This window comes from Puntigrus tetrazona, chromosome 17 (assembly GCF_018831695.1).
Source record: "Puntigrus tetrazona isolate hp1 chromosome 17, ASM1883169v1, whole genome shotgun sequence".
In the NCBI taxonomy this organism is placed as follows: domain Eukaryota; kingdom Metazoa; phylum Chordata; class Actinopteri; order Cypriniformes; family Cyprinidae; genus Puntigrus; species Puntigrus tetrazona.
The window spans coordinates 17,980,555-18,005,323 of record NC_056715.1 but is presented as its reverse complement, the minus strand read 5'-3'; the positions used below and the strand labels follow the sequence as shown (position 1 = coordinate 18,005,323).

At 38.9% G+C, this 24,769-nt stretch overlaps 1 protein-coding gene across 1 annotated transcript; it reads left to right on the top strand.

The window, feature by feature from the left end:
* Nucleotides 1–1,109: 1,109 nt before the first annotated feature.
* Nucleotides 1,110–23,273, top strand: LOC122361562 (otoferlin). Its single transcript, XM_043262357.1, has 41 exons — nt 1,110–1,158; nt 1,390–1,492; nt 1,630–1,684; nt 2,014–2,145; nt 3,123–3,185; nt 3,275–3,359; nt 3,726–3,885; nt 4,123–4,309; nt 4,774–4,960; nt 6,653–6,876; nt 7,336–7,444; nt 7,821–8,001; nt 8,087–8,207; nt 8,468–8,568; nt 8,778–8,868; nt 8,982–9,098; nt 9,207–9,359; nt 11,363–11,552; nt 11,638–11,762; nt 12,161–12,295; nt 12,378–12,539; nt 12,622–12,741; nt 13,166–13,327; nt 13,405–13,567; nt 13,879–13,949; nt 14,058–14,087; nt 14,208–14,339; nt 14,418–14,479; nt 14,751–14,838; nt 15,745–15,888; nt 16,176–16,313; nt 16,392–16,519; nt 16,595–16,765; nt 17,548–17,708; nt 17,846–17,988; nt 18,065–18,153; nt 18,236–18,334; nt 18,757–18,998; nt 19,091–19,269; nt 21,170–21,270; nt 22,213–23,273. Exons 1-41 carry the CDS (start codon nt 1,110–1,112, stop codon nt 22,391–22,393), a joined length of 5,334 nt encoding a protein of 1,777 aa, XP_043118292.1. The 3' UTR covers nt 22,394–23,273.
* The last annotated feature ends 1,496 nt before the right edge of the window (nt 23,274–24,769 follow it).

The window sequence follows — 24,769 nt, the reverse complement described above, 5'->3', positions numbered from 1 at the left end:
TGCCTGTTTACCTGGTTGGCCTATCTAGAGTAGTAGCCTGTCAAAACCCCACATGATCTCTCTCATCAGGAACTAGTTCTAGTTACCACTGTCTCGGGTTCAGCACTCATACACTATTCATGGCCATATCACATCTCTCCTGCCCATCTTCAGGCTTAGACCAAACCAGACTCTTTTTGAGTTACTTTTGTGGCCTCTCCGTTTCTGCCATGCAAATGTCAATAATGAGTTTGTAGACTATTTATTTTAAAGACATCTCGATATCGGAATCGGTGTGTCCTTTCTGCAAACTAGATGTGATTCAGGGAAGGGAGAAGCAGCTGCCCTGTACGGTAAGTGTGCTGTATTTCATTGGACTTTGCATTCGAGTCTTTCGTTTGCTCTGTGTGTCATTGAAAACCAAACACTTTAATCCTATGTAACTTAATGACAATGACTTTCGGATATGGCTTAACTCTTGTGGTGTTTGGTGTATTGGTGAAAATATTAAACGTAATGTGAAATGCAACAGGACTGAAAGTTAATTAACTGGTTTTGTGGAATTAAGGATGTTTCTTTTATCTAAAAATATCTTTCAATGAGAATAATTTGGTATCATAAAACCCTAATATACAGTATAATTATTGTTGAACGAAAGAACAACCACTAGAGACTATTAAAAATCAGTAAAAACGTTTGGTTTGAGTGCATGGAACCCGTTGTTGTTTTGATTTCATTAAATGGTTTCAGTAGTTTTACTAATAATTTAAATAGTTTGAAGCATACTTAGTTGAACGTGTAGTTAATAATATGTTTCTTTAAATAAACATTTCATCTTAGATGTATTTGTCTATTTAGATGATTATAATGCTCATGCAAAATAATTCAATTTTAATTTTTAATTTTAATTCTTCATGTATCTGCCAATTATTGATGGGTTAAGGCGATGAACTTTATTTAATTTGTGAAATGTCTTTTGGATTTCTGGCTTGTTGAATTTGAATAAAATAACACAAAATTTTTAAGACACTACTTCCTGTTATATATAAATTTAGATAAAAAAATTTTTTACTTTTATTTTTTATGTTCAAAGGATTCATATACCCAGAGGATAAATCAAATTCATAATAATGAAGCGTAACAAGCATCGAGCCTCCAAGGACGATGGCAAAGGTCAAGGTGAACGATTCTGTTTTTAATTGTGTGAAAATTAGTAAATTGTTGTGAATTATTGATATTTATTAGAGCATTATATAGCATTATGAGTGATAATTATTACACATGAATAATTAATCAACGTAAATAATTACGTAATATTACATAATATATAATATTTTATAATATGATATAAAAATATAAAATAATATATTACGTTCGTAATTATACATATTTCATATGTGACCTGTGAAGATGAGCCGGCCATTCTGGAGACGGAGGATATGAGGATGCCAGATCCTGACACCATCTCGCTCGCTTCAGTTACTGCCGTCACAACCAATGTCTCCAATAAAAGGTGACCAAAGACTACAAAGTCACATGAACCCAAATCGAATCACATTTATGCTGTGTTAAATAGTAAATGTTTATGCATGACAAAAATATATTACCGTATTCGAGAGTAATAATCCAAAAATGTGGTAAATGTTTTAGATCAAAACCTGACATTAAGATTGAGCCTAGTGCTGGAAGACCAGTGGATTTCCAAGTATGTATTGTCATTTATAACAAAAAGAGATTTTTTCTAAAGAAATCAGAACACATTTCATGCATATTTCACACAAAGCGTGTTAAACAATAGATGTAGTATTGAGAATTGAATGTGTTTGTTTGTTGGTGGAACTTCACCTCATGCATCGTACAGTTCATATTCACAGATTATTCAGAAACACAGAGATAAATGATGTAAGATCTGAGACGTGCAGATATATTAATCCTATAGTTTTGCACCATTTCGAGCCTGTGAATATTTGAACAGCATCTGCGTACAGTACCACATGTCAGATTTGTAAATGTGTGTCATGCCCCACTTTCCAGATCAGTGTCACTGTTATAGAGGCCAGACAGCTGGTGGGCCTGAACATGGATCCAGTGGTGTGTGTAGAAATAGGTGATGAAAAAAAATACACCTCGATGAAGGAGTCAACCAACTGCCCTTACTACAATGAGGTATGTCCCTTTTTAAGTTAGCACTGTGATATTGTCCCTTCGCAAATTAAAGATTGTGACAAATGACTACTCAAAAAAAGGAGTAGTTCACCCAAAGCTAAAAATGTCGTGATAAGGTGCTCACTCTTCAAAATGTAGTTCAGTCAGGACAGCTCTGGGAGGGATTGACATGGTAATGTATTTGGTCTTGGTGGAATAGATACAATACATCCACAACATGCTGCTGTGAACATGTGAGAAATACTGCTGCTGCAATATAATTTAGTTCAATTAGGTAGATCACGCAATACACACAGCGATATGGATTAGAAGAGTGTTTGCTTGTATAGATGTTGAATTCAGCTTCGACTGCTACAGCAATCACCGGTCATATATTTGAATGTTGAGCAGCAAGCTCCTTTGCTACCGATGCAGGAGAGAACTATCAGCTGTGGTAATGATGTAATTAGGTCAGACTGAATTAGACCTATCGGACTCTAGCGCCATCTAGAGCTTCATGCCAGAACTCTGTATATGAGTTTGATTCATTTGGAGAAATCAGTATCTCTGCAGTGAATGGGTGCCGTCAGAATGAGAGTCCAGACAGCTGATAAAAACATCACTATAATCCACAGCACTCCAGTCCATCAGTTAACATCTGGAGAAGACAGAAGATGCACATTTTTAATCTTAAACCATTGTTTCTGCCTAAATTACAAATCTATAGCCCATAATAATGTTTCTTAGAAAAGTGTTTTGGATTATTGCATTGTTTTTATCAGTTTTTTGGCCTCTCATTCTGACGGCACCCATTCACTGCAGAGCATCTCTTGCTGAGATGCAGAGACACAATTCTAAAAACCTGATGAAGAAACAAGCTCCTCCTAATCATGGATGGCCTGAGGGTGAAGACACTTTGACAAAAGTTTCACTTATGAGTGAACTACTCCTTTAACACGACTAATACAATGTTTTGATAAAATCTTCCCTTTTCTCAGTACTTCGTTTTTGACTTCCACGTTCCTCCTGATGTCATGTTTGACAAGATCCTGAAAGTGTCTGTAAGTATCAACAAATATCAGTTCTGCACTTTTTCGTAAAAGATTGTGTTTGGCAGTAACAGTTGTTTTAAATGAATGTGTCTCTACAGGTTATCCACTCTAAGAATCTTTTGCGGAGTGGCACACTGGTCGGGAGCTTCAAGCTTGATGTGGGCACAGTTTATACACAACCTGGTAACCGGAATTATCATGCTTCTTTATCCACTTTATTTTAAAACAAAGTAGTAAGCAATTTTTCTGTGAATGACTTCTGCTTCATTAGGATCTATACATAAAAAAAATTAAAATAACACTACAACCCAGTCTATTCATGATTATGGTGATAAATTATAATAATATGATAACAAACGCCTGTTTGCAATGTAAAGCAGCATAAACAGTTGTTTTTGTATTGGCAAAATGAATAGCCATTAAACACACTGGAAGTCTAGGAAATGGTCACGCTGCTCAAAAATAAGGTTCAAAAATAAGGTGGATAAAGTTTCTAGGCTATAAATCTCTAAAAGTTTTTTCATGATCTTTTTTTCTTTATATTCACAGAACATCAGTTCTTCCACAAATGGGCCACCTTATGTGACCCCGATGATATCACAGCCGGATGCAAAGGCTATGTGAAGTGTGACATCGCAGTTGTGGCTAAAGGAGACACTATCAAAACCCCACACAAAGCAAATGAATCGGATGAGGATGACATTGAGGGGTTAAAACAAACAAAAACTGACCGCATTTTTAATGTTGTGTGTTATTTTACAAGAAAATCACCACTGTTACTAGACTATACACTGAAAAAACTTAAGTATTTAAACTTAAGTATTCCCAAGTTAGTTTGAAAGCCCTGTAAAATACATTTTTTAAATTTAGTTTATTATTATAATTGCTGAGGTCACTCGGGTAATTCCATTCAACATCTCTTCTTCGTTGATTCTTCTTGTTCCAGTAATCTTCTGTTGCCGGAAGACGTCCCGGCTGAGCGTCAGTGGGCAAGATTCTATCTGAAAATCTATCGAGCCGAGGGCTTGCCCAAAATGAACACCAGCATAATGGCAAATGTCAAAAAAGCTTTCATTGGAGAAAATAAGGACTTGGTTGATCCGTACGTCCAGGTGCAATTTGCAGGGCAGAAGGTGGGCAGAATTCTTACTAATGGACAACTGATAAGTTTTAATAGTGTGTAGGACAATGTAAAGCCTATATATAATAGAAAATATTATACAATTTATTGATGGAAAATATGTTTCATCATTGTACTATTATCTAGAATTCACTAAACTGCAAGAAATGGCTTGTAAACACAGTTTTCGTCCCTGTGTTGGCGTATTTCCTGTTGAAACAGGAAGCTGGAGTGGAGTGTTAAAGCCGTCATCCATTTTATCGCACTATTTGCTTCTTGTTAGTCCGATTTTAGTGGAAATTATTGCAATTCATGTCAGCTATTTGCAAATACTATTTATTATTTTAAATAATAAAATTTAAAATTAAATAATGATTTCCTTAATAAGAAGTAATTTAAACTGAAGTGTGTTTTTTTCACAAGGGAAGGTAACAATGTTTTTGATCCACTGATGAATTTTATCTGTCCTCAATTTAGGGTAAAACCTCAATCCAGAAGAGCAGCTATGAGCCAATCTGGAATGAGCAGATCGTTTTTACCGAGCAGTTTCCACCACTGTGCCGGAGAATGAAAGTCCAGATCCGTGATTCAGACAAAGTGAACGATGTGGCCATCGGAACGCACTTCATTGACCTGAGGAAGATTGCTAATGATGGAGACAAAGGTATAAAGACTTCCAGAGTACATTGACAAAGTAAAACTGCTAAGTAAAACACTGCTGTGCTGAAGCTGGTTGTATATAAATATTTATATATATTGTCATGAGGTGAAGAATCACACAAAATGAAAAGCCCCGGAGGGTGGTTTTATTTCATAGTGGCAAAACTGGTGGGGCTGGTTGGTCACACATTGCTATCTAGAGGGAAAAAAAAAGAGTGGCTTTAGGGAGGCAATGGCTTTTGGCTTTTGGCTTTTGGCTTGCCTCGTGTGGCTTATGTAGCCGGCTCTTGATGAGTCGCAGGTTTGACCGATCAGCTTGTGATGGTTGTAGCCTTCTAGAAGGCCTCCTCCACTGCTGGCTTCCAAGTCACCTTCTCTGGCTGCTCGTTCCTGGTCAGACCTGTCAGGGAGGCAGCTGAAGAGGAGAAGTTGGGGATGAAACAGTGATAGTACCCCGCCAACCCCAAAAAAACCTGTACCTGGGTCTTGGTGAGGGGCCTCAGGACCACTTCCACCTTCTTCTTCTTCTGGGGCCGTATGAGGCCCATACCAACCTGGAAACCCAGATACTTTGCTTCCGAGACCGCAAGATAGCATGAAAGCACCCTCCGCAGAAGCTCCAGATGGTTTTCCCATGCCTCGGAATGGAGATAGACTGCAGCATAGGCCTGGCCGCAACTCTAAGACCTCATTGAGTCGATGGAAGTCATTACAGAAGCCGAGGATAACACCCGCCCGATTGAGCTAGACCATGGGTTGTGTGATGATTGGATTACCCCCAACTTCAGCATCTGTTGGACCTCGTCCTCAATAGATGGGCAACAAGCCTCGAAGACACGGGAGGGCCGCTGCCGGACAATGACTCCTGGGGCCGTCTGGAGGAGCTTGAAGGGGGGTGAAGCCAGTTGAGGCCTGCGGGACTTTCCAAATCCCAAACAAGACGTACGGTAGCATAAGGTCTCCGTCGCGCCTGTCCTCTGTGACCACCCATCTCAACATCTGTTTCAGGGTCTGATTGAAGCAGAACCTGAATCAGACCCTGAAACAGATGTTGAGATGGTAGACAGTGCTCCTGGCTTGACAGAACTGCTTTACGTCTGGGTGGTGTTAGCTGGTCCGAGGTGTCCCCCCATGAGGTGCAAGTTCACCAACTCCAGGACGGTCTCCGTCTTCGAATGTGGCACCACCAACAATAAATTTTCTTCCCCCCTTCTCTGAGCAACAATAGAGCAGGCGTTTAAAACAAAAATTCCACAAAAATTTTGATGAGCACAACTGTTTTCAACATTGATAATAATCAGAAATGTTCTGTGAGCAGTAAATCAGTATATTAGTATGAAAATTCAGCTGTGCTTCACAGAAATAAATTACATTTTAACAGATACTCACACAGAAAATACTCCAGTTGTTTTAAATTGTAATAATATTTCACAATATTAATATTATGATGTATTTAAGATGCAAACTTCCTTTAAAAATACAAAAACATGCACACAAAATAATTTATCATTCCAAATATTTGACCAGTGGTGTATTTCTTTTGTTTCCTGTTTTCTATTATTAAGTCATACAAAGCCTCCACTATTGCTCATTTACATCATTCTAAAAATATTTGTAAAAATCCTTATCCGAGAGTACAAACAACTAGAAAGTAATAGAATGTCAAAAGATCAAAAGTTCCCGTTTCTATTGACAGGCTTTCTTCCAACTCTTGGTCCGGCTTGGGTCAACATGTACGGCTCCACACGCAGCTACACGCTGATGGACGAGTACCAGGACCTGAATGAAGGGCTAGGAGAAGGGGTGTCGTTCAGGGCCCGGCTGCTGATCAGTATGTCCGTGGAGATACTGGACACCTCTTCTCCTGAAGTATTGAGCTCCACTGAGGTGCAGGTGGAGGGGATACCCAACATCTCAGATGTAAGCGATCCATAGACTGGGAGGGGTTTGACTGGCCAATTACAGTGAATAATTAATTAGGGTCTTTATTTATCTGCCCTACATTATTCATTTAGCAGCAATAATCATGGTCGTTCTTTGTCTGCAAGATAATCATCTACACAGTCAGAGCCAAAGTTAGGCTTCATTCTGCATGTGACTTGCTGTTAAAAATTAATCAGTTTGAACTATTTTGAATTGTTTATGAGCACAGTGACATCATTTTTGTCTAATCTTAGTACAACCCTCATACAATAAAAAATTAAAATAAAACAAATTTGCTAGTAAATATCTCAATTAATTACAAAGAAAGGGCATTTTTAAATTTTAAAGGAGATAGACTACAGTGAAACTTTCTTGTAAAGCATACTCAGAAACCTTTTTATTCATAAGTATATTCACAAAACATGATCTGATCAATTGTTTGTTGCTTATATCTAGAATGCCACGGGAAAAATTGAAGAGTTCTTTCTCTTTGGATGTTTTCTTGAAGCCACTATGATTGACAGGAAGATTGGAGACAAACCCATCAACTTTGAGGTTACAATAGGTAAAATCTATAGTAGACTAGTTATCAGTCTTTACATTGAAGTCAGAGTTGTTCGTCATACACAACACTACTGAATTCTTTCAGACTTTCAAAGAAATTTATATTATGTCTGTGAGCGTACTTTTTTAATAATGCATTTTCATATCACACTGGTTTTATACCTACATAAAGTATATGAGCAAATACTTGAAACACTACAGTAGATGATATTAATAAACAGTGTTTCTAATTTCTAATGACTCAATATAATATCCAATTTTTACATGCGAGGACCATTAACTGGCTTTAAAGAAATAAGAAATGATGCACTTCACTTCTGTGCAAGTGATACCTTCCTAAAGATACCTACATCATTAAACTATCCTCTCAAATCAAGGAAACTATGGCAGTGAAGTCGATACTCCAACCAAACCAAAAACGAAGAAAAAGAAGGGTGGCGATGGTGACGACGAGGAGTCTGAGCTCATTCATGGCTCTAGTGACGAGGAGGTGGATGATAGTGGAGATATGACATCAGTTTCCACCACTCCTCCAATGAAGCCAGTCATCACTGACAGGTTCAGTTACTCACCATGACCCAAAACCCCTTCAGTTTTTTGCATTGTGGTGCAAAATCATGTGAAATGGTTTAATGTTCTGCAGAAACTATTTCCACCTCCCGTACTTTGAGAGGAAGCCCTGCATCTATATCAAGAGCTGGTGGCAGGACCAAAGAAGACGGCTTTATAACGCTAACATCATGGACAGTATTGCAGATAAACTGGTAATAAATCATAACAATTAGAATCTGAAACAGTTATCTTTTTACCATTCTATTCACATGCTTATATTTGTTTCAGCCAAAAACATAAAAACAAAAACACTAAAGTGTTCATTTTGAATGCTTTCTTTTTGCATCTCAGAAGGAAGTTTTGCATTTAGTGTCTTGCTTTAATCGTTTCAATAAGAATCCTGATTAGAGTTAATCTGTGAAAATACATCTATACATTGACATCGCAGCCTGTGTTCTTCATCATTTTATAGGAAGAGGGGTTGAACGATGTGCAGGAGATCATTAAAACAGAAAAAGCCTACCCCGAGCGCAGACTCAGAGGAGTCCTGGAGGAACTCAGCAATGGCTGCAGGTTTGTATTTATGTTATTCTGCATATCTTGAGCCAGTTGACTTTGAGTTTTTAAAGAACCACTTGACTTGTAGTATATGTGGCGGTTAATAAAGCAGGATTTCTTAATAGCTCAGAATTGTAACAAAATTAAGAAAGAAAATAAAAGAATTTGTTTCCTGAGAGCGACTTCTATATTTTCACAAATCTCCATTCAACTATCTCTTTTAGTACCTTTGTAACTTTGGCAAGCAATGATCAGAATCAGGCTGGGAAGACTAAACTGGACCGGGAGAGGCTGAAATTGTGCATGCAAGAATTGGTAAAAGCAGCTACTAATACGTAATAGTAATAATAATAGTAATGATAAAATATGATTCTGGTGGCCTAGTTTTATGTCTGTTGCTAAAGCCTGTAATTTCTTCTTTTTTTCAGGAAAACATGGGCCAGCAAGCAAAGAATATGCGATCCCAAGTAAAGAAAAGCAATGTGAAAGACAAAATAAAACTGGCACAAAACTTCCTCCACAAGCTGAGATTCTTTTCTGATGAGGTAGTGCACAAAAGCTAAAATAAATATATACCAGGTTACGAGGCCATGTGTTTGTATCACTGTAAAAATATTCAGTGGGTTTGAAGATTTTTTTGTTTTTCATCATAGCCTCAGCATAGTGTCCCAGATATTTACATATGGATGATAAGCAACAACAAACGGATTGCATATGCCCGCGTTCCCTCCAAAGACATCCTCTTCTCTTCTGTGGACGAAGAAACTGGAAAGGACTGTGGGAAAGTCCAGACCATCTTTTTCAAGGTTAGGATGAATATATTTTAACACAAATTTCTTCATGAATCTGCCACAATGTGACAAAAGAAATTATTAAATGATGGAGTGGAATGACTTGGTTATGCATGTAACGCTTGTTCCCAGAAGAAGTGAACAGAGATGTTACATCAACTGACAGGATCCCTGTGAAAAGAGCCACTGAACTGAAGTATCCACTGCCATCTCATGTTTTAACCTGCACAGTGCCTCTCTGTGAGCCAGATAGTCTTTCATACCAAGAATGGGATCGAAAGAAAAATAAGTAGATATAGACACCACAGGAGGATGCCCCTAAAGCAGACTAGGATGGTTGCAAAGATGTGTTTGATGGAGTCCTAAATATGGTTATTGATAAGGCCAGCAACTAAGAAAGCAAACACTGTCGGTGTCCCACATCTTAGCAAGGTAGAGACAAAGATGCCACTCCTGGATCACTAAGGTGGCCATCACTGGCCCACACTGTGACCTTAGTTGCTTGTAGAGTTGGTCATTGTGCATGGTTCTTGCATAAACCCCAGCTCAGGACCACCCCTGTGCTACGCTACAGCTTTGGTGGGTGGCCATCACGTGCAGAGCCTCTGCTTTTGTAGTGACGCTGTGAAGCTTTATCAGTCAAAGGCTGACATCAACTTAAAGACCTTGGTTGGGAAACATGAACAAACCCTCCAGATGGCTGTGCTTTTTGGGCATAAATGCACTGTAATAACACGCTCTGCATAGGAGATCTTCACATAATCCTTGACAACCCTGCCATAGAGGGTAGTGAGGGAGCAGGACGTAGAAAAGTGGCATTTGGGAGTAAAAGGTACTGGGATGGAGCATGGTTAAGTTTCTAAACCTGCTCCAGATTGAAGAGACTTCCACTCAAGCTTGATGTTTGTGGCTGCTAGGGAAAGTATGGCCATCAACTCTGACTTTGAAGCAGCCTCAGAAGAGGGAAAGTCAGAGGACTCTATTCCTCCTTGGATGACACGATTGACACCTGGTCAAAATCAATTAATCAATCAGTCACCTGTATTTATATAGCGCTTTTAACAATACATATTGTGTCAAAGCACTGAACAGTATTCAATTTGGATGGATTTGGGTGTAATGTATAACAAGATAAAACTGTTTCATTATTGACATCAGACGTTTTGTCTAGATCAACTCAGTTTCAATAGGATCTCTGTAATCAAATTGACAATAATCACTGGAATTTAAGATTAAAAATCAGATTAAACATTGAGCTACAGTGAAATTTAAACGCTGTCCTAATAAATTGAAGTGAACATGAAAGTGCAAATAAAAGACTTACCTTCACCCACACTGCTTGATTCTGTCGGATTACAGTGGGTGGTCCAACGGGAGCTCAATAGCTCAAGGATCAAATTATAAAAACTGTTGGACACATCCCACAAACCCACACAGAGTTCAGGTGCCGGACAAGAAAATCAAAATATAACAAAAGAACAAACGTATTGTCCGCACACTGCTCTCACTGCTCCAAAAAATGATATAATATTGCAACGTTTCCAATAAGGATACGAATAACTTACATACAACTTACATACAAAGGTATCATACAGCTTCAGAAGACTTTGATATAGAGCACACTTGCAACAATTCTTCGTATAGCTCTATAGCACACCACATCGAGCAGAAACGGCATTTTCAAATGTGTACATCTACTACATCATACTGATGGGATTAAATGCCACTATTTAACGGGTAAATGAAATTTATCAGAGACCAAAATTCAACACACACACACACACTCGATCTGGGAGGAGTGCCCTCTGGTGGCTGTCATGGACACTCCCGCTGATGGCTGTGAGAGATCTGCCTCAGACAGCAGAAAAGAGGGGTTTCCACCACAATGAGTGAGATGCAGCATTAGAAAAAAATGTGTATGCACACTGTATATACCTTTGTGTGAGGGGGGCGTTTTTAGATGTCTACTTGATATACTAATCTACTTTCATTTCCTATTTTTTTTCTTACCTTTTTAGCTCCCTGGAAAGAAAAGCTTTGGACCTGCAGGTTGGACCGTTCAGGCTAAAACTGAGCTGTATCTGTGGCTCGGCTTGAACAAGCAGCGTAAGGACTACTTGAGTGGCCTACCGAATGGGTTTGAAGAGAACAAGGCAATAAAAGGACCCGGGATACTGTCCACACCCCCCATCAGCCTGATGTACACCAGTAAGATACCCAAGAACTTATATAAGAGACCTCATATTGCCGTGTAATAGTAGGTGATAATAACGCTTGTATTGTATGCTAACAGTGAAGCAGATCTTCCAGCTGAGGGTTCACATGTATCAGGCTCGTAGCCTGTTTGCAGCCGACAGCACAGGCCTGTCAGACCCTTTTGCCAGGGTATTTTTTTCCACCCACAGCCAGGTCACAGAGGTGAGATAAAAGCTCACTACTGACATTTGACAGAATATGACAAAATATGAATGTAATGATGTTATATATAAAAAATATTCCTATAATACATTGTATAAATTGGGGCATTCTGTGAAATTGAGTCTTCTTCAACTAGTGAAAGTAAAGTTATAGGTCATTTCAAATATGGTTATTATTAATTTATTTAGATTTAACTATTAATACACTACCTATATACCATATATATATATAGACTAAACATTCAATAGAGCTAAACTAAAATTGTAGATTGGTGTTGCTTTACTACTTAAGCAGTGGAGCAGTGAACTGTCTGAGATGTAATGTAGTCCACGTCACATCGAATATACTGTATAAAGAAGTTAGAAGGAAAGCTTAATAAGCTGATTATTTCCTCTCAGGTCCTGAATGAGACGTTGTGTCCTACGTGGGATCAGCTGATGGTGTTTGATAATGTGGAGCTCTATGGTGAGGCTGGTGAACTGAGAGATGATCCTCCTATAATCGTCATCGAGATCTATGATCAGGACACTGTTGTGAGTGCCGATGCATTTTGCCTTTCGTGCTTCACCTGCTTAAATGCGACTCAATTAAATGCATCTCATTTCGCTTCTCAAGGGAAAAGCTGATTTCATGGGTAGGACATTCGCTAAACCTATAACCAAGATGTCAGACGAGCATTATGGGCCACCACGCTTCCCTCCTCAACTAGAGTACTACCAGATCTACCGGGGAAACTGCACCGCAGGAGAAATGCTGGCGGCCTTTGAACTGCTGCAGGTGACTCTGACAGGAACCCAAACCTGTTTAAAGTCTGTGCGTGTGTGTGAATACATACTGATGTACTGTGGAAATCTTTCAGATCGGACCAGGTGGAAAGGCCGACCTACCCCCAATAGATGGACCTTCTGATATCGATCGTGGTCCAATCCTGCCTGTTCCTATTGGCATAAGACCTGTCTTGAGTAAATACCGAATTGAGGTGAGTTGCTCTCAGTAGAACAGCTACAGGGCGATCTAAGATCTGCTGATGACCTACAATCCTAAATATCATGGTTCTTTGTTGGCAGCAATGGTTTCATGAATATCAATGGAACATCTCAATGTCACCACACGTTTCTTCAGATTATTAAACGCCAAGAAAAAAAGAGGTTATGATATAAGAGCTTTTGATTGAAAGTTTTTGTGGGTAACCAAAATATTCTTTTATTACAATCCCCTCACCCAATGCATTTTAATATTATTTTACATTTATTGTACTTTTTAAAATGGTAATGTAGAGTGGCATGCAGCCATCATAAGACAGTAAAACGTATAAGACAATTGAGAGTTGCATGATGTATGCCAGGGTTTGCCTCTATACAGCGAAAAATGAATCTCATGAAATGATGAAAACATTGGCGCAGGTTCTGTTCTGGGGCCTGAGGGACCTGAAGCGAGTGAACCTGGCCCAGGTTGACCGTCCTCGCGTGGACATCGAGTGTGCAGGGAAAGGTGTTCAGTCAGCGCTGATTCAGAACTACAAGAAAAACCCCAACTTCAGCACTCTGGTCAAGTGGTTTGAAGTGGTGAGTTTCTGCACGTTTGTAACTCAAGGCATTTTCAAAATGATGTTGGTTTGACGATGTTCGTGATTCCTCACCAGGACCTGCCTGAAAACGAGCTCCTCCACCCTCCTCTGAACATCCGTGTGGTGGACTGCCGGGCGTTTGGTCGTTACACGCTAGTCGGATCCCATGCCGTCACATCTCTACGCAAATTCATTTACAGGCCATCAGACAAGAGCGTCAATAATTGGTCTGCCATGGGTGTGTATGCAGAGATAGAAGCTGTATCTTCAGTTGATAAGCTTTTACTGGTTGTCTTATAGAATCTGAGAACTAAGATAATTTCAGTAATAACAATAACGCTACTTTTTTTAAATTATAATGGAAATAAAAACATATATATTTGAACCTCATTAAAGAATAAACATTCTTTCCCATTTTTTTTTATCAAGGACTACTCAAACAATTACATAAATATATGAATCAGCATCAACACTGATTATGTTTAAACCCATTAAAAGTTGGAAATATTCTTTATTCTCCCCTATACTAACATATCTGTTCCTCTACAGAGGAGGTTGTGATCCACACAGAGCCAGAACCGCCTGTGAAGAAGATTGAGACAGTGGTCAAACTCGACTCGGTAAGAAACGCTACGAAATACTTGAAATATGTCTGTTAACTGCATCAGTCCAACAGAATTAAAAGAATGTCATCAGGTTTTCTGAACGTTTGACTGAATGTGTTTCAGGCGTCCGACGCTGTGGTTAAAGTCGACATGGTACGTACCTGCACACAGATGTCAGATCTGTTTCGTTCTTATGTTCAGTGCCTGTAAACTTTATCACTTTGGCATTCACAAACGCAATAGTTTTACGTGTGAAAATGAACATTGTGACAGCCAGATGATGAGAAAGGTGGGAAGGGGAAAAAGAAGCGTAAGAAGGGGGAAGAGGTGGAAGAGGAGGAGCTGGATGAAAGCATGCTGGACTGGTGGTCCAAATACTTTGCATCGATTGAAACAATGAAGGAGGTAAGAGCTGTACCAGAAGATGCCTTCAAAATGATGCATGAGTCAGGTTTTTGATTAGACTGTTTATGAACCGTTCAGATCATTAAAGCGCAAGAGGCAGAAGCTGAGGAGAAGGAAGATTTTGAGTCTGGAGATGGTAAGTCAACACGTTCGATTTAAAATATGCAAACGATTAATCAGATAGGAGTTATGCGTGCGCAACTAAAAATAGGTTTGTAAGGGGACTTTGTGAAAGCTAATACTTTGATAGTGGCATATGGCATATAATTAAATGCATAAGACGTTCGTTATGTAATTCCAAAGTAACTGAAAGTATATTAATAATCCCGTTCAGAAGTTTGTATACCCTCGATTCTTTGCCCTGATTGCAAAACATGTTTCTAATGCTTTTTTTGATATGACAGGGACCAGGAAGAAGAGAGGAAAAGGAAACAAGAACAAAGCCATGCCTGGCGAGGGAGTACCAGAGAAGAAGAAGCAGAAAATCGAAGAGCTGAAGGTACATTTGTGGTTGAAAGTGTCTTCATCTTCATGTCGTTCAAGATCAGGATGAGTTTGTTTCTTCATCAGGTTCGTAGAAATCTCTGCATCAGGGTCTCAGTAATAGATGCTCTGCAGTGAATGGGTGCCGTCAGAATGAGAGTCCAAACACATGATAAAAACACCACAATAATCCACAGCGCTCCGGTCCATCAGTTAATGTCTTGAGGAGTGAAAAGAAACAAATCCATCAAGATGTTTTTAATTATCATAATCCATAATAAGACTTCTGTGCACATAAGACGAATTTTCCACTGGTGGAAGATTTAATATGGATTATGGAAATTTTTTAGTTAAATATCCTTTATCTTGTCCAGATATTATCTGATGGGCCGGAGCGCTGTGGATTATTGTGGTGTTTTTATCATGTGTTTGGACGCTCATTCTGACGGCACCCATTCACTGCAGAGATACTGATGCAGAGACACATTTCTACAAACCTGATGAAGAAACAAACTGTGGCAGAAACTTTGGCCACAGCATCTTTCCTGTTTCCTTTGTGTGAATGGGGTGGAGTGTTTTGATTAACGATGAAAGGAAGCAGGATTCAGGGAATTGTGTCGCGTCTGAGAGAAACTGCTTCATCAGTAAGGTTTGCAGTCCTGAGAGTGAATGGATTACTGTGTGAAGCGGAAAGACTGTTGCTTCCTCTGAGCATCTCTTCACAATTATGTGTCAAATATGAGTTTACACGGAAAACCAATGGCTCGATGGCTTGAGAACGAGAACATTTTCATTGTTTGGCGAAAAATTCTAAGCAAAAGTCCATTTTAAAAGGAAATGCCTGGATGAAACTTTTGTCTGTTTGGAGAGCGTAAAGTCTTGGGATGTAAAAGAACGTGGGAAATCTGTTTTTTTTCCCCAGATGTACAACAGAGAGCTTGAATATGAGTTTGACACCTTTGAAGATTGGCTTCACACTTTCAACCTTTATCGAGGAAAGTGTTCAGATGATGCTGATGTTGAGCAGAACGCAGCTGATGAAGACAGACTCATTGGCAAATTCAAGGTTTGTTGTCACTCATCTTTTCTCTTGCTTTTAACTTGCTGTTACTCCATAAACTCAATTGGACAAATCTTACTCTTGCTTTATAATTACTGTTGTATATCAAACAAATATAAGTCTCCAAATTTATATCAATATAAATATAATTTAGTGAAATGTGTCTTTTCAGGTTTTGATGATAATTTTAACATTTTGTAAGATGTAAACATTCTACCATAGCAGTAATGTGCTTTAGACTTAACACATTCAGCACTTTAGAGGTCTGATCTTTGAGTTTGTATCTATTTTAGGGATCCATGTGCATCTACAAAGTCCCGGTATCCGACGACGTGTCCAGAGAAATGGGCTTTGATTCAAACATGGGCATGTTCCAGAACATCCCGCACAACGACCCCATTAACGTCCTCGTGCGAGTCTATGTGGTCCGGGTATGTACTAAACACCACAGAGAAGTGACTTGAGTTTTTCCTGATGGTCTTTTGAACAAATGGGTGGCTTTGTCTCAGGCAACAGAACTGCATCCGGCAGACATCAATGGGAAGGCCGACCCATACATCTCCATCAAGCTCGGGAAGACAGAGATCAAGGACAAAGAGAACTACATCTCGAAACAACTCAACCCTGTGTTCGGAAAGTCAGTACATTAACACTTGCATTTAACACGTGCTTCTCTTTCATCGCTCGGTTAATATTAACTCCGAACTCCCAGGTCTTTTGATATCGAGGCGACGCTCCCGATGGATTCCACCCTCACCGTGTCCATCTACGACTGGGATTTGGTGGGAACCGATGACCTGATTGGGGAGACAAAGATCGACTTGGAGAACCGTTTCTTCAGCAAACACAGGGCAACATGTGGTCTCAGCGCCAACTACGCAATGTGTGTAATACCACCTGATGACTAACTGATAACAAACCCCCATCAGCTAGTATATATATATATATATATATATATATATATATATATATATATATATATATATACATACACATATACAAATACATATATATATATATATATATATATATATATATATATAAATATTTAGCATTTTTATTAGGATAACAATGTTTTGTAACTATGTATTCTTTTTTTCGTAGTTTCGTTATTTTATTATTTCAGGTTAATGCCTTCATTGGCAACAGTTTTTTTATGTTTTATATGCATTTTATTTATATAATTGACATTTCTTTTTTTTTTTAATTCAACAACATTTTTATTTAGCGTTGACATCCTAAAATAAACTAAACTAAAATATGAATTAATATAAATATATAATTAAAAAAATTTATACAATGGCAAAGCACACAACAAAATGATTTTTAACTAAATCTGCAATAAATCTTAAATGTAATAGAAATGGAAAAATGTCATGATGTGGGCTAACTAGAAGTAACAATATCACGTCTTGTGAAACTTTAAAAATGTTCTGACTGGCGCAATTAATCAATTTAGTGTGTCCTTGCTAAATACAAATTTATTTAAAAAAATCTTTGTATTCCATAATTCCATTCAAAAGCGGCACAGCTGTTTATTACATATATAAGTATACTATATTAGTATAAAGCGTTGGCTAGAAGTAACTAGAAGTAGCAATACTGCTGTTACATGCTTTCAGAAAGGGATGGCTGGATAAAGCGCTACTTACTGTTTTCCTTTAGTCACGGCTATAACGTGTGGAGGGACCCAATGAAGCCAACGCAAATCCTTGCCAAACTCTGCAAAGATGGAAAAATGGATCCGCCCCAGTACGGCCCGGGGGGAAAAGTGAAAGTGGCGAACAGAGTTTACACAGGACTGACTGAAATCGAGGATGAAAATGGTACTCACGCTTTCAAAAAAGCAAGAAATACGCATTATTCTGCACAGTGCATTGATTGCTTCGAATGTGCTTCATGCATTCGTCGAGTTCACTTACGAGCTCATAAAAACAAACGCGCATGCTTTTCTTTCTGCTAGGCTTGAAGAAACAGACAGATGAGCACCTGGCTCTTGCTGTGCTAAACCGCTGGGAAGACATGCCACGGATCGGCTGCAAACTGGTCTCGGAGCACGTGGAGACGAGGCCTCTCCTGAACCCAGATAAACCTGGGATGGAGCAGGTCAGGAACAACGTCCTAAACTGCTCATGAAATGCTGTTAACGAGCCGTTAATCAACGTGAGTGCTTCTGATGCAGGGAAGGATTGAGCTGTGGGTGGACATGTTCCCGAAGGATATGGCTGCGCCGGGACCCGCTCTCGATATTTCACCAAGGAAACCAAAGAAGTAGGAAGCACTCGGTGAAATTGTTCAGCAAAACGCAGATGAATGTTTTACGTTCTCGTAAGTATGTTTTGGTCTTTGACAGGTTTGAGCTCAGGGTGATCGTGTGGAACACAGACGAAGTCGTTCTGGAAGATGATGACATTTTCACAGGGGAAAAATCCAGTGACATATTTGTGAGAGGGTATGGAATCTTTTTCATTCAGATCTCTTGTATATATTCAGTGCTGGGTAGTTACTGATTACATGCAATCTAGATCACATAATTCGATTTTTAATTACAGGTACAGGTAGGTGCATCCATTCAGATGGACTGAAAAATAAAATCCTAATAATATCATCATAAATTATAGTAATGCCACCTTTTATAGTCTGTAACAGTAACACCGTCGCATTGGGGTATATTTTCACATCTAGGTGGTAAAATAAGTACTTTGTACTACTGTCTGTTCAAAATAAATCGAATAAACCGAAATCATATCGAACAGTGACGCCTGTACTGAGGTCGGTACCGAACCGTGACATCTGTGTATTGTGGCACCCCTAATATATATATATATATATATTAAAAAAATCACTATGTAACTTCATTATGACTACCAACAGATGGCTGAAAGGCCAACAAGAAGATAAGCAGGACACAGATGTCCACTATCACTCGCTGACCGGAGAGGGCAATTTCAACTGGCGCTTCGTCTACCCTTTCGACTACCTGCAGGCCGAGGAGAAAATCGTCATCTCAAAGAAAGAGTCCATGTTTTCTTGGGACGAGACCGAGTATAAAATTCCTGCCCGACTGAATCTGCAAGTGTGGGATGCGGATCACTTCTCCGCAGACGACTTCTTGGGTGTGCTTGTGTATATTTATGATGCAAAGACATTTTACATCCTTGACGACCATCTTTAATGCCGGAACACGTGTGTTTGGTTTTTCTTTCAGGTGCAATTGAACTAGACCTGAACCGATTTCCTCGTGGTGCAAAGACAGCGAAGCAGTGCTCCATTGACATGGTGCTCAATGAGCAAGACATGCCCATGGTCAACATCTTCAAACAGAAGAGAATTAAAGGCTGGTGGCCATTTGTGGCCCGAGATGAAAATGATGAGATGGAAATTACAGTAAGTGACCTGCAAATCAATATACTAATAATGTACAATTAGTACCTTTTATTGTTACTATTATGCAGGATTTTCTTTTATCTTTTGAAACCGGTGATTTTTTTCACAATGTCTGAAATGCTTTTTGGACATGTTTTGTTGTTTGTCAGTTGTCACGTTTTACAGTAAATTAAAATTTAAATCGGAATCCTTATAGAAATTAAATAATCCCAATAAAACATATGTTCATTTAGCTTGACTAAATGTAATAAAATCATAAATCTTAAATCATCCTAAAAACATCTTTAACATCTTTGTTTGGCGTCATGTCATCAAATCGGTTGATATGATAAAAACGTTTTGTCTATCTACACAAAAAGAATTTGAAATGGTATAAAGGAAATCAAATTAGCAGACAGGAAATTCAGTTGGTTCTCGACGTAATCTATTAAGATCATTCTCAGGACATTAAGCAAAGTTAATTAAAAGCAATTAGCTTTTTAAAAATAAATTTCATTATTTTGACCACTTTTGGTCACATGGTGGCACTGCCCCTAAATTTTTCAGGTACCTTTAGGACATGGTTCTGATGATTCATTTAGAGCTAATGAATCAGTCATTTACAGTCAAATCGGTGCAAAGTATGACATTTAAAAGGATAAATATTTGGACCCCGCTGCGACTCCTGCAGTGTGAAATGTATTTTGCCTTAACTGACATCGGTGACAACCTCCGACCAATGAGAGAGCAAGATAAAGGGCAAGTAGAGAGTAGTCTGAGATTCTTCTGAGGAAGTATTGTGCACTATTGTGTGACCTTCACTCACCAAGTCATTATGTAATGCGCAAACAACAGATGTAGTGTAAAAGATATACCATGAGCAACTAAACTGCGGCCGCTCAAACAAACGTAAACCGCCCATAAGCAGATCTAGACAGGTGGTGCTGGGGAGCAGGAGGGAGTTTTCACATAAAAGTGATGTGAACACACTCGCAGCGAATTCAAAGACTATTTCAATGGAAATATTCAGGCTATGCATTTTAGTGCTACAGTGTAAATACTAGGGGTGGGAGTTTTTCTCTCTTCAACGATTTTAGTATTGATCCTGAGCTTCACAGACTTTGCGCTGCATGTTGCTTGACAGTGTGTGCTTCCACCCGCCGTGTCTTACTTTAGACACGCTTTCATTCATGCCGTTTGGAATGCAATGCCATTTGATGCACTGACAGACTTTCAAATGCGCTTTTTGTGTTTGTTTGTCCTGTAGCCATGTGCATTAATATTGAAATGCGAAGCATCGTGATATTGAGTTGATAATGAAAAATGTAACTGAAGTGAATTATGGACCATAATTCTCCCCCCTACTTATAAAATGGCAGTACTGACACAGATATTTCAACTATAGCTAAGATGTAAAGTTGTAAAGATGTATTTGCACAGCAGAAGAATGAAAAAATGTAGATCAATAATCGTTTTGGAATCAGAAGTGCTTGAGGATTCCCAATTCTAGTAAATATGCAAATAAGTACTTTTATATTTAGATTATTTAACTACATGTAATTAGAATTAGGTTTGGTTTATCTGTAAATATGCATAATTTACTACAGAATACTACAGAAAAACCTATCTGATGTGCATCTGTTACCAATATTTCTTGTTCTTCCAAACCAAGATTATACGATTCATATAATTCTCATTCAATTAAAAAAAATTCTCCCTACCAAGCATTCAAATTTCAAATCCTACACTTCTGTAGGATACCCGACATGCTGAACAGCATCTGAAACATGACTTCCTGCGCGTCATATGGACTACAGTGATCACAATTTTTTAATTTTTCCACTGTCTTACTCTTTAAACCACAAAACGCTCATCCTAAAATATCAGCGTGCATTTGAAGCAGTTTCTCGCTCTTTTATAGGGAAAAGTGGAAGCAGAGCTTCACCTGCTGACAGGTGAGGAGGCCGAGAAGAGTCCTGTTGGTGAAGGACGCAATGAACCAGAGCCCTTGGAGAAACCAAAGTAAGAGCTATATTTGTCTTTACATCTACCTTCAGCGCTTCAATCATCTGCCGCTAACCGTCACTTTCACTAATCCTACAATTCAAGTATTCACTTCTTGAACTAAACATTTTAAATCACCATTTAAAAATCCAATTAAAATTTAATTAGAAAACATTTTATCGCCCAAAATAAATGGTAGCTTCTTGTTTTCCTGCTTCCGGCAAATATCCTGTTTAAATAGAACCTCTCCTGACATGATGCAACACGTCCCAACCTTGCATTAACGTGTACTTTCTAAAAAAAACTAAATCATCTTTAAAATTTCCACATCCCATATTCCTTCGTTCATCACTAAATCTCTGAATCCTGCTGTATTAAAGAAAACCATCATCTCAAACATCAGCCTGCTTAATCATCACGATTTCACCATTGCCTCACCCACTATACAGAAACCTTGAGAAGGTGCTGCCAATTTATTCATTTGAAGATGATCATTAGTAACTGGTTAGGAGGCCAGTTCGTACGCAAGAGTCTGGGAAACATCAGGTGAAACTGGTCTTAGGTTACTTGTCTGGTGATCAGTAGAATCTCTCAGGTTTTAAGATTTGAATCATTTGTGTTTCGTGACTTAGCTGAAGGCTTTCATAGGCAGTAAGTATGATGAAAAATGCTAGTTTTTTCATTTTTACATCCCCTGACGAGGTCAATGAATGAAAAAACTTCAAATTTGGGTAATTGGTAGAATTGTTTAATCACTTTAAACTGAGTTATATACTGAGAGATTTCTCTGCTGACGTAAACGATTATATTTGGTTATGCTCTTCACATAGACGCTATGGTAACATAGCTGAACTAGTATGTGTCCCGGGACACACATCTGAGTAAGCTAGAGAAATCCCCGACTCGTAATGATTTTGACAAAGTCCAGATTTTACCACACGTTTTTCTTTGTCCCACCAGCCGTCCTGACACAACCTTCCTGTGGTTCATCAGTCCGCTCAAAGCAATCCGCTATCTAATCTGCAACAACTACAAGTGGCTAATCATCAAAATTGTGGTGGTTCTGATGATATTAGCGATGCTGGCCTTGTTTCTGTACAGTATGCCAGGTTACATGGTGAAAAAGCTCCTAGGGGCTTGAAAAGCTTTCTCAACATCGCTAACCCAAGCGGGTGTTTCTGGAATGATCTATTTGTTTGTTGGAGAAGTCATTTGCATACTTACTGTTTTTCATCTGTGTTAAAGATAATTACTGCTTTAATTAAACGATCATAAACATACTAATAAATAGCAAAGCCCAGCTGAGAACAGTCACTGGCGATCATCAAACGCAGAAAGGAGACTTCAGCAGGTCTTTTGGAAAACGCTAGTTTTTACATTTTAAGCATTGAAAACCTTTTATCCAATCGTAGCCGTTAGTTCTTTGTGTTTCAGATAATATAAAAAAAAATCTAAAAACATGTAGTGGTCTAATTTGTCTGCATATCCAGTGCTGATGTAAAATGTTTTTTATATCAATTCATACGCTTTTTGGCTTTGCCTTAAATTACGTTTTTCTTCACTAAAAGATGTGTTATTGTGTGCTTTGGATGCAACTAATAAATCACTAAAAAAAAAAATGCATGCATTTTATTTCTTAACAGTTCATGAAAATCCTACACTTTCTGCACAAATCAAAACTCTAAAAACCAGGCTAATTGCGGATTACTGCCCTTCAACACTTCACAATAAACAGGCCCATCTAACGTTCATTTTAAAAGAAATCTAACTCACAACGGCAGCGTTCAATCTCAAAGTCACGAGTAGCACTGATTTACGTGCCAAAATTGCATGTGGTCAATAAGACGCATTTTAAATGTGTATGTGCCCGATTTTTAAAAGCTTGTTTAATGGTTTTGTCCCACCAGCCGCCCCGACATTACATTCCTGTGGTTCCTTAGCCCGCTAAAGGCAATCCGCCATCTCATCTGCAACCAGTACAAGTGGCTGGTCATCAAAATTGTGTTGGCGCTGCTGCTTCTTGCCATTGTGGCCCTGTTCCTCTACAGTATGCCTGGCTATATGGCCAAGAAACTCCTGGGGGTCTGAGAGCAGAAAACACTAGATTCAATTAGAGCTTAATATCTTGCAATAAGTTTGAAATGCATGCGTTGAAGATTATTTGTATGTCTGCATTTGCCGAAATAAAGACATCAGTTGACAGTAAACCTTATTTCCAGTCTTGTTTTTTCTTTATTAAGTTGCTGTGAATTTAGAGTTAAATTTAACTAAATAGAAGAATATCCTATTGGTTCTTGAACGTGCATCATTTTGTTCCCTATTCAACAGAACAGGCATAATGTACTGAATTCCTTTTTAGCAAATAATAAAAAAATTAAAAAAATAAATTCATATATTTCAAATGTTTACTTCTCTTCATTTTGATGGTTATAACTGACAACTAATTTTTAAAAAAAAAATCCAAATTTAGTATCTTAGAAAAGTAGAATATTGTGAACCGGTTGAATATTAAAGACACCTCGTGGCACGCTCTAATCAGCTGATTAACTCAAAACACCTGCAAAGGCTTTTAAATGGTCTCTCAGTCTAGTTCTGTAGACTCCATCACGTGGAAGATTGCTGACTTGACAGTTGTCCAACAGACGAATATTGATACCTTGCACAAGGAGGTCAAGAAACAAAAGGTCACTGCAAAAGATGCGGGCTGTGCAGAGCTCTGTGTCCAAGAACATTAATAGAGAGGTGAAGGGAAGGAAATGACGTGGTAGTGCACAAGCACTAGGGATAACCCTGGAGAGGATTGTGAAACAAAACCCATTCAAAAACGTGGTGGAGATTCACAAAGAGTGGACTGCAGCTGGAGTCAGCGCTTCAAGAAGCACTACACGCAGACGTATACAAGACATGGGTTTCAGCCGTCCATTCCTTGTGTCAAGACACTCTTGAACAACAGACAGCGTCAGAAGCTGGACTGAACTACTGCCAAGTGGTCCAAAGTTATGTTCTCTGATGAAAGGAAATTTTGCATTTCCTTTGGAAATCAGGGTCCCAGAGTCTGGAGGAAGAGAGGAGAGGCACAGAATCCAAGTCGCTTGAGGTCCAGTGTAAAGTTTCCAGTCAGTGATGGTTTGGGGTTCATGTCATCTGCTGGTGTTGGTCCACTGTGTTCTCTGAGGTCCGAGGTCAACGGAGCCGTCTACCAAGAAGTTTTAGAGCACTTCATGCATCCTGCTGCTGATCAACTTTATGGAGATGCAGATTTCATTTTCCAACAGGACTTGGCACCTGCACACAGCGTCAAAGCTACCAGCACCTGGTTTAAGGACCATGGTATCCCTGTTCTTAATCGGCCAGCAAACTCACCTGACCTTAACCCCATAGAAAACCTGTGGAGCATTGTGAAGAGGAAGATGCGATACGCCAGACCCAACAACACAGAAGAGCTGAAGGCCGCTATCAGAGGCACCTGGGCTCTCATACACCTGAGCAGCGCCACAGACTGATCCACTCCGTTCAG

What these genes read in the sequence shown, in the direction of transcription:
- LOC122361562 (XM_043262357.1), top strand. Translation starts at nt 1,110, where the DNA reads ATGAAGCGTAACAAGCATCGAGCCTCCAAGGACGATGGCAAAGGTCAA. An exon ending in GATGAGGATGACATTGAGGG is followed by an intron (nt 3,886 to 4,122) that starts GTTAAAACAAAC and finishes TTCTTGTTCCAG; the next exon opens with TAATCTTCTGTTGCCGGAAG. An exon ending in GAACTCAGCAATGGCTGCAG is followed by an intron (nt 8,569 to 8,777) that starts GTTTGTATTTAT and finishes TATCTCTTTTAG; the next exon opens with TACCTTTGTAACTTTGGCAA.